The sequence below is a fragment of the Phyllostomus hastatus genome, unplaced genomic scaffold, assembly GCF_019186645.2.
Source record: "Phyllostomus hastatus isolate PE091 unplaced genomic scaffold, TTU_PhHast_1.1 phas_scaffold_78, whole genome shotgun sequence".
NCBI lineage: Eukaryota > Metazoa > Chordata > Mammalia > Chiroptera > Phyllostomidae > Phyllostomus > Phyllostomus hastatus.
The window spans coordinates 115,669,859-115,684,069 of record NW_025334041.1 but is presented as its reverse complement, the minus strand read 5'-3'; the positions used below and the strand labels follow the sequence as shown (position 1 = coordinate 115,684,069).

At 36.6% G+C, this 14,211-nt stretch overlaps 1 protein-coding gene across 8 annotated transcripts in view; it reads left to right on the top strand.

The window, feature by feature from the left end:
- The window catches only part of BIRC6 (baculoviral IAP repeat containing 6), a 199,318-nt gene that overhangs the window by 178,145 nt on the left and 6,962 nt on the right, over positions 1-14,211 (top strand). For all 8 annotated transcript variants that reach the window (XM_045827786.1, XM_045827785.1, XM_045827789.1 and 5 more), the window contains exons 69-72: positions 3,207-3,424; positions 5,128-5,289; positions 7,280-7,357; positions 13,497-13,685. In XM_045827786.1, the coding sequence (XP_045683742.1) occupies positions 3,207-3,424; positions 5,128-5,289; positions 7,280-7,357; positions 13,497-13,685 (647 nt within the window). The remainder of the gene's footprint in view (positions 1-3,206; positions 3,425-5,127; positions 5,290-7,279; positions 7,358-13,496; positions 13,686-14,211) is intronic.

Genomic DNA, 14,211 nt, shown 5'->3' with positions numbered 1-14,211 from the left:
GAATTGGATTAAGCATTAATATGGTTGTTTATAGGTTTTTGGACTCTCATTAGTTTCTACAGTATACTGTATTAAATTGTTCTGTATTATTTATTGTTGGATACAAAGTTACTCCCAAAACTTCGGTGCTTCAAACATATTACTCACTGTTTCCATGGATCAGGAACTCAGGAACGGTTTGTTTCTCAGGTTCTGGTGTAGGTGTCCCCTGAGTCTGCTGTCAGGGCGTTGGCTGGGTCTGCACTCATGTGACAGCTGGACTGGCTCTGGGGCCTGTGTGTTCGGGCTCACTCCTGTGGCTGTTGATAGCTCTTTGACATGTGGGATTCTCCATGGGACTTGTGTTTTGTTTTGTTTTAAATTAGTTTTGTCATATTTTTATAAAACGGCAGAAATGCAGTAAAAAGCATATTTCAGCAGTGCCCAAGGATGGAGCAATGGAAGCAGGGTTCAGAAGGCCCGGTGACTTGAGGTTGGAGCTCTCTCTTGGGGCGTGGTGGGCCTGGTGTGGGTGTTCCTCCCATCCCGTGACCTTGTTTCTCCTCCTGAGAATTGCATCTCTAGGCCACAGATAAGAAACTTCCATAGGATTCGTGAATGTCTTCACACATCACATCGGGTTCTTCCGAGAGAGACCAGGACTCCACACTGCCTTTTGTGCCATGGTTCTGGAGTCATACTCCATTGCTTCTGTTGGTTCATTAGAATCAAGTCACTAAGTCTGTCCCTGACTCAGAGAAAGGGAATCAATTTCTGCCTTTTGAAGAGTGTGAAATAGAGTGTGAAAGTATTTTAAACCACCAGGCTTCTGTTAGAAAAACAGCAAATTTGTTCTAGGATTCTTAGAGGAAAGTTTCTGAACTGTGTTGGAATTAAATATCTTATTTGAGCTTTTGGTTTTGGTCCAATTACTAAGTCATACACAAATATGTATTAATATCTTTTAAAAACGTACTGTAGTTGGAAGTGTTTAGCCACATTCCATCTCTATATTTTTTAGTTAGTTTCAATACAGAATGTTTTAGTTTTTTATCAACATGAGTGTGCTTATGCTTCTCCATGTGTGGCCAATTCTGATTTAATTACCTCTGATTAAGAAACTCAGAGTCATATGTCACAGCCTTTGATGAATGGGAGCCCTCCAGAAGGGGTTTGTCATATCAGAGAGTCTTAAATTCTCCAAGGTGGATGTGACTTTAAACACAGTGAGTTTTGCTACCCAGTGACTTTTAAAGTAACTCAGAAAAAATACATACTTTCTGTTTAGCTTTTTATTAAAAATAAACTACATTTTCTACCTTATGTAACAAACATTTTCTAATGTCATGATTCTTGTGCTGTTTGATTTATTGACTGCCTAATATTCATTCCATCGTATGATATAGTATCATTTGTTCATCAATAACTGGACCTTTAGGTTGTTTCCAGTTTTTCAGTAACATGCAGCAAACATCTCAATGGCCATTATTGCACATAGAGATTTGTTCACGTCCATGATTATTTCCTTAGGACAGCTTAATAGGGAGTTGCTGAGTCAAACAGGATATACATTTTTAGCAGCTAGCCATTATGTTTGACTACATCGATAAAACGTGGGTATTAGTAGGCCCCATCCTGTTGTAGAGATGTGACATCCGAGTTTTCCTCCAGGCATGGGAATGGGCTTTTCTTTGTGTCCGGTGGTTGCCGTTCATAAGATTCAAAGGAAATTTGCTGCTTAAGTTAGCTTCTAGTTGTACAGAATTGGTGATCGTTTCTACAGGAAATGGACGGAAAGTTCCTGTTCTTCTGAAAGAATAGTAAAAGGTTGTGGCACTCTCTCTCAGACACAGCTGTGCACAGACGAGTGGCAGTCTTCCCAGGCCTCCCCTTTTGGTTGGACTGGAAGCTCTTTGGAGGCAGGTACGGTTTCCTAGTTGTCATTGAGCCCAGACAGCCTAGCCTAGAGCCTTGTACTGAGTAAGTGCTTTGTAAATTTTGTATGATAGTGCTGAGTGTTACTGCAGCTCTAGTGTTTTTCCGTGCACTTAGAATCGTGTGAACACAAGATCAAAGTTATCATTGCTTCCAATGACAGCATTTGCCCTAGTGAGTGGTTTTGGTTTAATGTTGTAATTTATTTAAATATCTTTATTTTAATCCTTTGGTGGGGTAGGGTTAATCTGAATTGCAGATAAAGCTCAAATCCACTCCTTTCTATGGTATGCATAGCTTATAAATAAAGAATAAGTCATTCTAAATCTCCCTAAATAAATGGTTAATATGAGCCCATTAATTATATTTTATTGAAGTACTTAGATTAATAATTTTCTATTCTAGTAACTTAAATTCCAGAAGTAATACAAGAGTAAGCTTCAGCCTGGCATTTCTGATTTTTGAAATCAGTGCAAATACAATATACAGGTCCCAGCACAAATAACACCCTTTTTTTAATTATAAAATCTTTTATTACAAAATTATAAGCATCTAATTGTGTAGCATAACAATATCACACTCAAGCACACCATATGACATTTTAGGTGAAATATGCAAATTGCTGTCCATCTCCTGTGAGACATTCATGTATCCTACCAACCACACCCAATTGAGGGGGTGTTACTTCTGCAGGAGCGGGTGTGCACGCGCATGTGTGTATGTGTGTGTGTAAAGACTTTGTTTTTTAAAAATGAAATATAATGAGAAGACTTTTTGGCATTTCTGAATTATTTTACCTAAAATTTTATATACGGATCTTTTTAAGAATAAATTATCTACTGCTTTGCATTGTCATTTAGCTACTTGGTACCGTCTACCAGCACGTCTGCAGTGTAGATTAAAAATGCCTGGTGCTCGGTTGGAGCGTCGCCCCGTACCCCAGAAGGCTGTGGGTTCAGTCCGCAGTTGGGCCGGACGGGGTGGGGGGGCAGCCATCCATGTCTCGTTCTCTAACAGGAAACATCCCTTCCTCCCTCTAAAGGCAATGACATTTCATTGGATGAGGATTTAAATAAGTAAACAATCATTTCCTGTTTTTGCTTCCATTACATATTCCATCCATGAAGCAGTAGATGTTACATAAACATTTATCGTTTGCTATTCTTTCGCTTGGAATCCTCTCCATTTTGAGTAGAAGGAGGGCTAATGATTTATTTGTGATTTTTGTCATTGTAGCTACTATCCTCCACTTCGATTCTCTTTTATTTTTCACTGTTTCTCTCTCTTTCTAGATACGTTTGAGATGGTTTCTGAAGATGAAGACGGGAAGCTGGGTTTTAAAATAAATTACCACTACATGTCTCAGGTGAAAAATGCGAATGACGCAAACAGTGCTGCCCGGGCCCGCCGCCTCGCCCAGGAGGCCGTGACCCTGTCCACCTCGCTGCCCCTGTCTTCCTCTTCCTCTGTGTTCGTGCGCTGCGACGAGGAGCGCCTCGACATCATGAAGGTAGGAGCACGGCCTTTTCCATTATCCCCCCGGCCGACTGTTCCAACAGTCATACAAAGCACTAGAAATAGCCTGAATTTTGATGTTTAGTACAGTTCTGTTGACCGCTTTGGAAGTCGGGTGAAAAGAGTCCTTTTCAAAAGTTAGTTCAAAAGTTAGTTCAGAATATGTGGATGAGACTGCTATTCAAAATAAAGAATTAGAAGAGAATACCAAATACCTTCCCTGAGCAAAGGCTGTACGGAGCCTATTATAGTTTTGCAGGGGTGTCCGACATTTTGGCATCTCTAGGCCACACTGGAAAAAAGAAAAGCTGTCTTAGGCCACGTATTAAACACATTGTGACATTTAAACACACAAAAGAATTCTCATAATGTTTTACGTAGATGTACGATTTGTGTTGGGCCGCATTCCTAGCCATCCTGGGCTGCGTTGGGCCGCAGGTTGGATGCCCAGTGAGCACAGTAGTAAAGGATTTCATGCTGGACAGTAGGAGAAAAGTTACAGGGTTTCTTCGTTGACATTTAAGATATTTCTCTCATCTTTTATAGTATCAGGCTTCAAACATTATTTTTTTCTTTTCTAGGAAACTTAATGTATTTATAAATCCATAAGATGTATGAGTTTAGTAATGGTAGTGTGATAATAAATAACTTGCACCTTACGTTTTAACACTGGTGATTTAGAGATTTGTCACCTGGAGGGGCTTTCTTTACATTTATGATTTAATTCATGGGTTAGCTATTCTGTCTTTCTTAGATATACTGCTGACACTATTGACCCATTGATTTGAGGAAATTTCTTTTGTTTGCTTCCTCTTTTGACTCGTTCCTTTGGACTTTTAAAATAGCAATTTCATACACCTTGCCTATTTAGCCACATTTCCATTCCCTGTTACAAGCAGTGGAGCAGGTTGCAGGATGGCTGCCTAGGGAAGTATGTTATCACCAGGTGGATCACATGAATTCAGACTTGTAACTTTCTCTCTGTTAAGCAGTGAGCTGTACCTAACACAGAGGATCCCCAAACTTACTTCCACACACAGCTGTTCTGAGCCAGAGGCTTTGCTGCTCCTGCCTTACACAATCAGTTCCTGCTGATGAGTTCAGACGAACTTGTCACATAATTCTGACAATCACTGTTGGGTTCCCTGCTATTTTTTGGCCTGCCAGAAACCCTGAGGGAAACACCTACTGATCTCGCAGAACTTTTTTTTTGTCATAAGTTATCACATGAGAACTTTTATTTACTTGTCTCTTCCCAGAGGAAAATATTAAAAGTAAGGTATTTCAAAGAACATTAACTTATCTGAAGATTTAAAGCAGACAACTAACTTCATACCTTTGAGATCTAATAATGAATGTACCTAAAATCTTCAATTGTTGAAAATGCTATAGAGAACATTATGAAGGAAAGCTCTCAGGAAAAACTAACTTAATATGTTTTAAAAGGTATTTGATGTTAAGGTAAGCTTTCTTGCTGCCAGTAAAGCATCTGTCTTTTCATAGTTCATCTCTATCAAAACCGAATCATTTGATCTTAATTTAAAACCATGTCCGATCCTGTATTCATTTTTAACACATTCAAGTAGAGATGCATATAGGAAGTCAGAAGACGTTTTTATTTCATGTTGGGTTGCATTTTTCTACATAGCAGTGTTGAGCAGTAACATAGACTTTTGTGTGTTTGTGCATGCCCTCTAGGTTCTGATAACCGGTCCAGCGGACACCCCTTATGCAAATGGCTGCTTTGAGTTTGATGTCTATTTTCCTCAAGACTATCCCAGTTCACCCCCTCTTGTGAATTTAGAAACAACCGGTGGCCACAGTGTGCGATTCAATCCAAACCTTTATAACGATGGCAAGGTAATGCAATTAGTTTTTGTGTCAGGTGCCAAAGTGTTGTAACCAAACATCTTTGAAATTTGAACAAAAATTTTGTTTTAGTTATCTTATTTCCAGAGTAATAACTTTTGTCATGCTTCTCTTCCCTATATGCAAAGATTAACTTCAAGAAGGAGAGAAGGAACCGAAAAGAGTAGAAACACAACAGTGTTAGGAAGCACTTAACACTCCTAAGTTACTGAGGAACAAACTTACTTAACACGGCCCTTGGCCACTGGAGAGCCTTCTCCAGTTTGGGGACAGCACAGTCATATGTCTGTTTTTGCCTCTTTGGATAGCTCCAATTCCAGCTACCATTTCACACGTGCCTGGCGGTAGATGAATGGCAAAAGCATGGTACTCTCCTGTGTTGCTTTTTTTTTTGTATTATAACTATCCATTTTCTTATAAATAGGAAGATGCATTTCTATCCCCCCACCCAATAGTTGACAAACAGGTATAATAAATATTATTTCATGTGGTGATAAATCTTCTAAAATTTGATTCAGAAGAACAGTCATCACTTTTCAAAGGAATTTTGGACAGTTGGATGAAGTGTCAACAGTAAATTCCACGTGGAGAGTATTTAGTGTTTGAAAATCACTAGAAGGTCAGGGACATTTTATGGACCTCACAAGCAGACACTACTCTGATGATGTGAGAACAGCAAGTGCTTGAAGTAGATGGGTGTGTTAAAGATAGCCCAAGCTTTCTCTTTGTTTTGCAGTCCTGTTTTCAAAAGGTACAGTCTGCCTCAGATCTGGGCTTGCCAGTTTCCTTTTGTCTTCATCATAAACTCATGTCATAAAGCTGGAATTTGTTTTGGAGTTTATTTCAGGAGCTTGAACCAGATGTAGGCATACTTCCTTTGGGAAAGCAAAGAACAGGTCCTTTGTAACTGAGCAGAGAAGAGCAGATAGCAATGCTGACTTGACTTAAAGAAAAAGACTGGAACCTGAATAGAGTTTAACTGTAAAATGTTAAAATTTATTTAAGAAATTACTTCTTAAGACTTAATGGTATAGAGAAGAGGATTAGGGCTTGAGAGTCCTGTATCCTGAAGTATATAGTGTTTTGTTCTATTACATACTGGTAGCAAGATTTAACCTTGAGTTCCATAGGAATAAGAACACCTGCCATTGGTAGTCACAGGGATGCTCTACAGATCAAACAGGATGGTTTGTCTGACAGTACTTTAATAAGCACAAAGCTGTTGAGATACAAGTCTTTTAAAATTATTAATGAAATTACTTGCTGAATGAATCATTACATTTCGCATACTGCTTTCAGAGCTCTGAGAGAATAGCAAGGACAGGGACTTCTGCTTATTTTCCAAATCCATTGCCCATTATATGAAACTGTTTGTAAGAATAGATGAAATGTCCCTGGTGTCCCAGAGTGACCTGTTGACCTGTGTTTGTCAGATAGTTTGAGTTCATTCTTGCTCTCTGAGTGAACAGGTATGTCGTGTGTCTTCAAGTTCGAGCCTCAAGAGCCTTTTACTGTAACTGTGCAGTCCTTCACCTCCACCTTCATGTTTGTGTCAGGCCAGATGTTATTCGTGTACTTCGACCAAAACAATCAATTTCAACAGATTGAACGCAGAGACAAATATGAAGTCATGATCTCTTCTATTAAGTTATGCCCAATTTTCAAAATTTATAAAATTTTGAAAGATATTTTTAAAAATCACTGATTTGTTTTTGGTTTGGAAAAGAGGTACTTTTCATTTAAAAACATTTTATTTATATTAATGTGTGGTAGGTACTGATGCATTTTCGTGATGGCAAACTTAAAAAGTCACACAGATTTGGGGCACATGTGAAGATGCCAGTTTGTTTTAGCAGATGGAGCCTTCGGGTTTTGATTGTGAACACACAACTGAAATACTTGACACAATAGCATTTCACTTTTACTTTTAGTTGTCACAGTTTGCTTTTAAAAAGCACTCCTTTTTCTCCTTATTTCTCAGGTTTGTTTAAGCATCTTAAATACGTGGCACGGAAGACCAGAAGAGAAGTGGAATCCTCAGACCTCAAGCTTTTTGCAAGTAAACAATTTTTTCTACAGTTTCACTTAGAAAATGCAGAACTACTTATGTTTCAATTTTTTTTTAGTGACCAAGACTAAACAAACAAAAAGTAGATTTTAGGAAATAAATATTAAATAATAGTTTATAGGTGAGCATTTAGTACAGAGGATGCTCAGCATATCTGGAGTTGAGAATCTTAAGTTTGGACATAAGACAAAAATGACATTTTGTCAAAATTGCCTATTAAAAATTCCAAGTTGCTGTTAAAGCACACTGTGATGTATTGAGATAAGACACATGATCCCAGCTCGCTGTCACTAGAGGCCTTAAATTCATGTGAGTAGACTGCAATAGACTACTGCTGTTACCTGTCTCTGTGACACAGTTCTGTAATTGAGTTAATAAAAAGATTCATTTGAGGCTCAGAAGTACTGTCTCAAATTTTATAGTCTCAGTTTTATAAGTTAATTTCCACAAACCACTTGAGCACATGAAATAAAACGTTATGTAATATCCCATGGAATGTTTTTTGCTTATACTTTAGTTCAGAATCCTGGCAAAGACATGGACAAATAAGCATATTAACGACGTGAATTAACTTTGTTGCTTGTTGATTAAGGAAACAGAAACACATTGTTATTGCTACATAGTAGTTTAAAGTCCCACATACAGCTCAGTGTTTAAGAACCATCGTAAATTACCCCAAGGTGAGCCTATTGAAGTTTACCGACCCTGAAAAGATACCTTTTCTATATCCTTACTTTGAGTTAGGTCAAAGGAGATATGAAAAATAATTTTGTAGGCTGTCACATGTGTTTGATTCTCTGAAAATACCTGGTAGCATCCCATAAAATAGGGAAATAGGACTATAATACAATTTTTTCCTTTTTGCCAGTATGGAGACCAAGAGAAAAAAGAGATTACATGATTCATGCAAAGTAGCTAAAGAAGTTAATAGAACATTCCTCCAAGTAACTACTTACTCATTTTTTAAATAATTCAATTGTATTTCCCCAAAACCCCTTAAAATAGTTTTCTATATGCTTGTTACTCTTGTCAGCATCATCAGAGCTTGTTAGTTTTACTATGAAAGGAAAATCAAAGATATCCTATTTTTTATTAAGTAAATTAGACTTACCTGAGATTTTGAGTCAATTTTGGATTTTAATTGAATTTATGTAGTTTTAAAAATACGTTTACATTTAATTTTCAGAGTTTTCTAGTTTAAGATTTGATTTGCTTTTAACTTTGATTTTGCCTGTATATCTGTATCATATACCAAAAATTTTGTAAAATAAACTTAATACTCAAGTGTTTAAGTTTACAGGTTTGGAAACTTAACTACCCACACATAAAAATGATCTTTTCTATATAGTCCCTTTAAGGTTTTTTTCCTTTTTGGTCATAGTTCATAGTTATAATTAATATAGATAAATTGTTTGTATACTGCTGTATTTACTTAACATCAGAGCATATCCTTTTAAAAAATATTTGGGTTATAATTTTTTTTTAGTTTTATAAATAATACTACTATGTAATTATATGGCTTTCTTTATATTTTGTGTAGTTTTCTGAGTATAGGTTTCCAGATCTGTGATGAAACTGACTTGGTCAGGAGCAGGAAGTGGCTGTGTCTTTCCTGCCGTAGGAGTGAATAGCCTCGCCTTCCTCCAGATCTCAGGGGGGCATCGCTCAGTCTTCTCCATTGAGTGTGCTGTTCGCTGTGGCTTTTCCGTACATCGTTTCCCTTTACCAGTTTGTTGCAAATTTTTTTCATGCATTGGAAACTTCATAAGCAGACCAGATAGTCTCAAGAAAGGTTAATTTCTTTTTAGTGTTAGTTTGACACCTTAAAGCTGTTTTACTTTTTTATTTATCACACACGCACAGAGGGCAAAGTTACTTTTGCTAGAGTGAAAGTCTCCCACAAAAATTTTTGAAGATTAAATATAATTTCAAAGATTGCCAAAATATTTTGAGCAGTGACAAGCATTATTAGAATGGCTTAGTTTCTTTGTAGTAAGACTCTTAAAAGAATAATATATTTGTATTAAAATAATCACATTTTTCAGTCTTATGCTATACATCTCATATCTAGCTGTAACCTGATAATTATCTTGACTATTTGCATAATTTAAAATAAAAAGTCACATTATTCATTAGAATTGTCATCAAGAATTATTATTTTATCAGTAGCTCCAAATTTTGACATTGCTTATGTAACTCATTTTTAACATTGCTATAATGTAAAAAATTCCTTGATAATAGTTTGTTCCAGTTGGATGTTAATAAAAATATCATATGCAAGGGGACTTAAAAATATTTAATCATTCAGATAATCAACCATTTAAAAATGGTTAGAAATGTTAAATACATACTACCACTTTCCTTGAAATGGAAAGTTCTGGAAATCAGCCACTGATCACAGTTCTACTCAGTAGTGTATTTTTCCATAGATAAAGACAGGTAGCTACTGTTTTGAAAGGCTTAAGGCATTTTACTAAGTCATATTGTTTCTTTTCCTTACCCCAAAGATGTTATTATTTTATATTATATAGCTTCTTATTGCAAATTAGTATTTTGGATTCTGTACTCTGTACTGTCCTGTGTTTGAAACATCTATAATAAAAAATGTTAGTAGACTGTTCCAGGTAAAAGGATTAAATCCTTGAACATCACATGAAAATAAAGTCAATTGGAAATTAATAATTCCTAATGGGAGTGGGATAGGAGGAGAAATACAGCAAACTGGTGGGCATTTTAAAGAGAAGAGTAAGTTAATAGAATAGATAATGGTAAGAGTATGGTGACCGAATGAAGACATAAAAGTGTGGGAGACAAGGTTGCTGACTAGTTGGCCTGGCAGAAGACCATACAGCAGGGTTAACATTTTTGTTTTGAGAAAGAAGGGGAAAGGAGGCTGCTACATGGGTCTCGATTTAGTCAGTTCTTGCACAGATCACACTGAGAACTCCTTGCGGTTTCGTGAATGCTAATGTGAAACTCGAGGAGAGGGGCAGAAAATTCAGCCTGTTAATGAAATGAGTAACTCTTGACTTCATGGAGTTCGATCAAAGAACTGACCAAGCATCAGTGAACCTGTATTGTGGAGTGAAATATTTCCTCTTTAGTATTAACTTAAATATAACCATGTGTAATAAACAATACACTGTGATATGTAGCAAGTGTTTTTCTGTTATTACCAAATTATTTTGAACTCATTCTAAGAAATCACTTTGGCCACATGTAGCTGTGATGAATACTGCTTTTTGGAATCCAGGTAGCTCTTTTAATTAAGTTTTGTTGATCAAAATAGAACTCAGGCTAACTTTCTTTGCAGGTTTGTATCACATAGGTAATAGTTTTATTTTTAGAGTAGACGTGATTTTTTTTTTCTTTTACCTTTTTACTATATTCTGGATGTGTGCTATTACTTTTACTCCAAGGAATAGTAGCTACTTTGTATTAACTAACCTTACTTATGAGCACTGATACTGTACCTCCCCCCAAAAGTTTATTTTATTCTCACAGTCATAATGTAAGCAGGTGTTATCCCCATTTTACAGATGACCAAGAAATACGTTTTGAGGAAATAAGTTACAGAGGTCTACTGTAGTCTATGACTTCCAATATCATACATACACTGTTTCTCAAAGCTAGATAAATCCTATCATTTTTGAGTATTAAAAAATCAAATCCTTTTTAAAAAGAGAAATTCTTCTTTCCAAAGATATGTTGATTTACTGGTGTTCTATGCTCAGTGTTTTATGGGCTACAATAAAGTGTTGTAAAATTAAATGACCCAACAGGTCAGATAATCCAAAGGCTCCAGAAATTCCATAAAATGAATATTATGAATAGTAGAGTTCACTGAAGGAAAATAAAGTAGCATTTATATATTTCCACAAAATGCATGTTTAAAGAGTGCATAGAAATCCTGGCCTTGGCAGCTCAGTTGGTTAGAATGTCATTCTGATATGCCAAGGTTGCAGGTTCAATCTGCAGTCCAGGACACACAAGAGAAGCAACCAGTGAATGCATAAATAAATGGAACAACAAATTGATATTTGTGTGTGTGTGTGTCTCCCCCTTTCTCTTGTCTCAAATCAATAAATAAATTTTTAAAAGTAAATATATTACCTAATGATAAAAGAACCATATTATAAATTGTTCTTTGAAATACAATATCTTATTACCAGATGCAAACTATGAAAAGTTTTCATAGTTCAGTGCTTTTCTTTTTTCTTTTAGCAGACAATATGTTATACCCCAATTTATTTATTAAATGTAATTTTCTGTGTTCTATATACAAAACACCCATTCTTTATGTTTCCTTTATGTGGTTTAACTGTTTTAAACCAAATAGGCTATGAATCTGAAATTTATTTATATTTTATAAAGATTTTATTTACTTATTTTTAGAGAGAGGGGAAGGGAGGGAGAAAGAGAGGGAGAGAACCATCAGTGTGTGGTTGCCTCTCACACACCTCCTACTGGGGACCTGCCCTGACTGGGAATTGAACCAGCAACCCTTTGGTTCGCAGCCAGCACTCAGTCCACTGAGTCACATCAGCCAGAGCTGAATCTGAAATTTAAATTGTTGAGTCTGTCACTGCCTGAGATTTATAAAACTATATTTTGTCTAAAAGGAGGTGAAGTTAAATAAATCAATCTTATATCACAAACTTGTGAAAAGTTTTTAATTTAAATTATTTCTTTGTCTTTGTTGGAAAATGGCTATTACGGCCCTGGCCAGTGTGGCTCAGTTGGTTGGAGCATTTTCCCATACACTAAACGGTTGTAGGTTTGATTTCTGGTCACGGCACATACCTGGGTAGCAGGTTCAATCCCCAGTCCAGGAGCTTCCACGAGGCAACCAGTCAAAGTCTCTCTCTCGCTCTCTCTCGCTAGCTCATTCCCCAACCTTCCCCCACCCCCCCCCATCCCCACCACACACACAACTTCCTGTCTCTGTAACAGCAATGAGAGATATCTCCTCAGGTGAGGAATTTTTTTAAGAAAAATTAAAAAAGAAAAACGTCCTACTCATATAAGTAGAAGAGGAAGACTATTTAGAAGGGAAGGGGAAAGGAACTAATATCTATCTATGCACTGGAAGGGTGTTTGAGAAGTTTCAGATTTGAGTTTAGGGGAAAGTATATAGCCAGAGAAAATCACTTTCCTTCAATGGCGTATTTAGTTTCAGAAAGTTCAAAAAATAGGAGATTTTTGCCTTAGAGCTATACAGTTAAAATTTCTTTCTTATAATTGACCTTGGCCTTAATTACATGGTCACTCCAGGTCATGTTTAATCTTGTCTGTTCTTTGGTCATATTTTTTAAGTTCAAGTTCCCATTTTTAAAATTTTCTAAGAAAATCTCTCTCTTGACTCCTGAGATGCATATGCTTGAGGTCGTTTAATCCTCTTTGCTAATGAATGGCCACTTGCTGTTAATCCTTTTTAGTGTACGAAGCAGGCAGACAATATCTAATGTTTTCCTGCCTCTGAAGATGTTGTATTAGCGAGTCATACAGGTATATTAGTTAGCAGTGTTGCATCAGGTAAATGAGCTCTCTAAACATTTGTTACATCTGGAGAAACACGCCCAAGCCTTGTCTGTTACAAGTGGGTTCAGAAGTGGTCTTAGAGCCGTGGCTTCTTGCCAATGACGGTTTCCAGGAATAAGGTGTTTGTGATGCTGTGGAAGTCAGTTTTCCTTGGAATAAAAATGGAGACTGCCTCATGTGTAGTGTTCCTTACAAGCGAATACTGTTGAGAGTGCGTGGTTAGCTTTATGCTTTTTAAGAGCAGAGACAGTTGCAGCATCATAATGTTTAAATTGGTATGTGATATTTATCCTGTTGTTTAGCAGTTTTAAGGAATAAAATCTTCATATCTATTTTGATTTTTCAGAGATTCAAGGATATAAAATATAGGATATAAAAATATTACATAAGACTGTACTTCTGCTGCACCCATTTTAATTTTACTTTAATAAAATATTTCAATAATATAAGTATTAACATCAATTTTAATGGTGATAATAATACACATGTGGAAACATAGTAAGAGGAACTCCTAGTTGATAAAGCAAAATACCAGTTTACTGGTAGTCAAAGTTTCTCATTACAACCTGTTTATTTCTTTGTTCCTCAGGTACTGGTGTCTGTTCAGTCCCTTATCTTAGTAGCCGAGCCTTACTTTAATGAACCAGGATATGAACGGTCCAGAGGCACCCCCAGTGGCACGCAGAGTTCTCGAGAATACGACGGGAACATTCGACAAGCCACTGTTAAGTGGGCGATGCTGGAACAGATCAGAAACCCTTCGCCGTGCTTTAAAGAGGTGCGTTCAGTAAAATTAGTGGAATACTTTATTAAAGACATTATAGAATATAATTTATTAGAACTGTATTTATGGTAAACTAAACTTTACTATAGTTTTTAATCATAAAAAGATCAATATTAATGTAGTATAGGTGAATCTTAAAACCACTTCCTAAAAGGCATCTGACAAGATTTTGAACAGTTTTAGTATTTGTTATTTTTGACAGAGGCAATTCTACTAGCAAATTGTCTAAATATGTTATTAAAATATTCCTCATGAAATTTGTTTTATTATTCAATAAAAAGATTTTATTCATTTATTTTAGAGAGGGGGTAGGGAGGGAGGAGGAGAGGGAGAGAAACATGGATGTGTGGAAGATACATCAGTCAGTTGCCTCTCACACACTCCCAGCTGAGGACCTGGCCCACAACCCAGGCATGTGCCCTGACTGGGAATCGAACCGGCAACCTTATGGTTCGCAGGCCCACACTCAATCCACTCAGCCACACCAGCCAGGGCTGAGATACTTTCTAAAGTTGTCTTG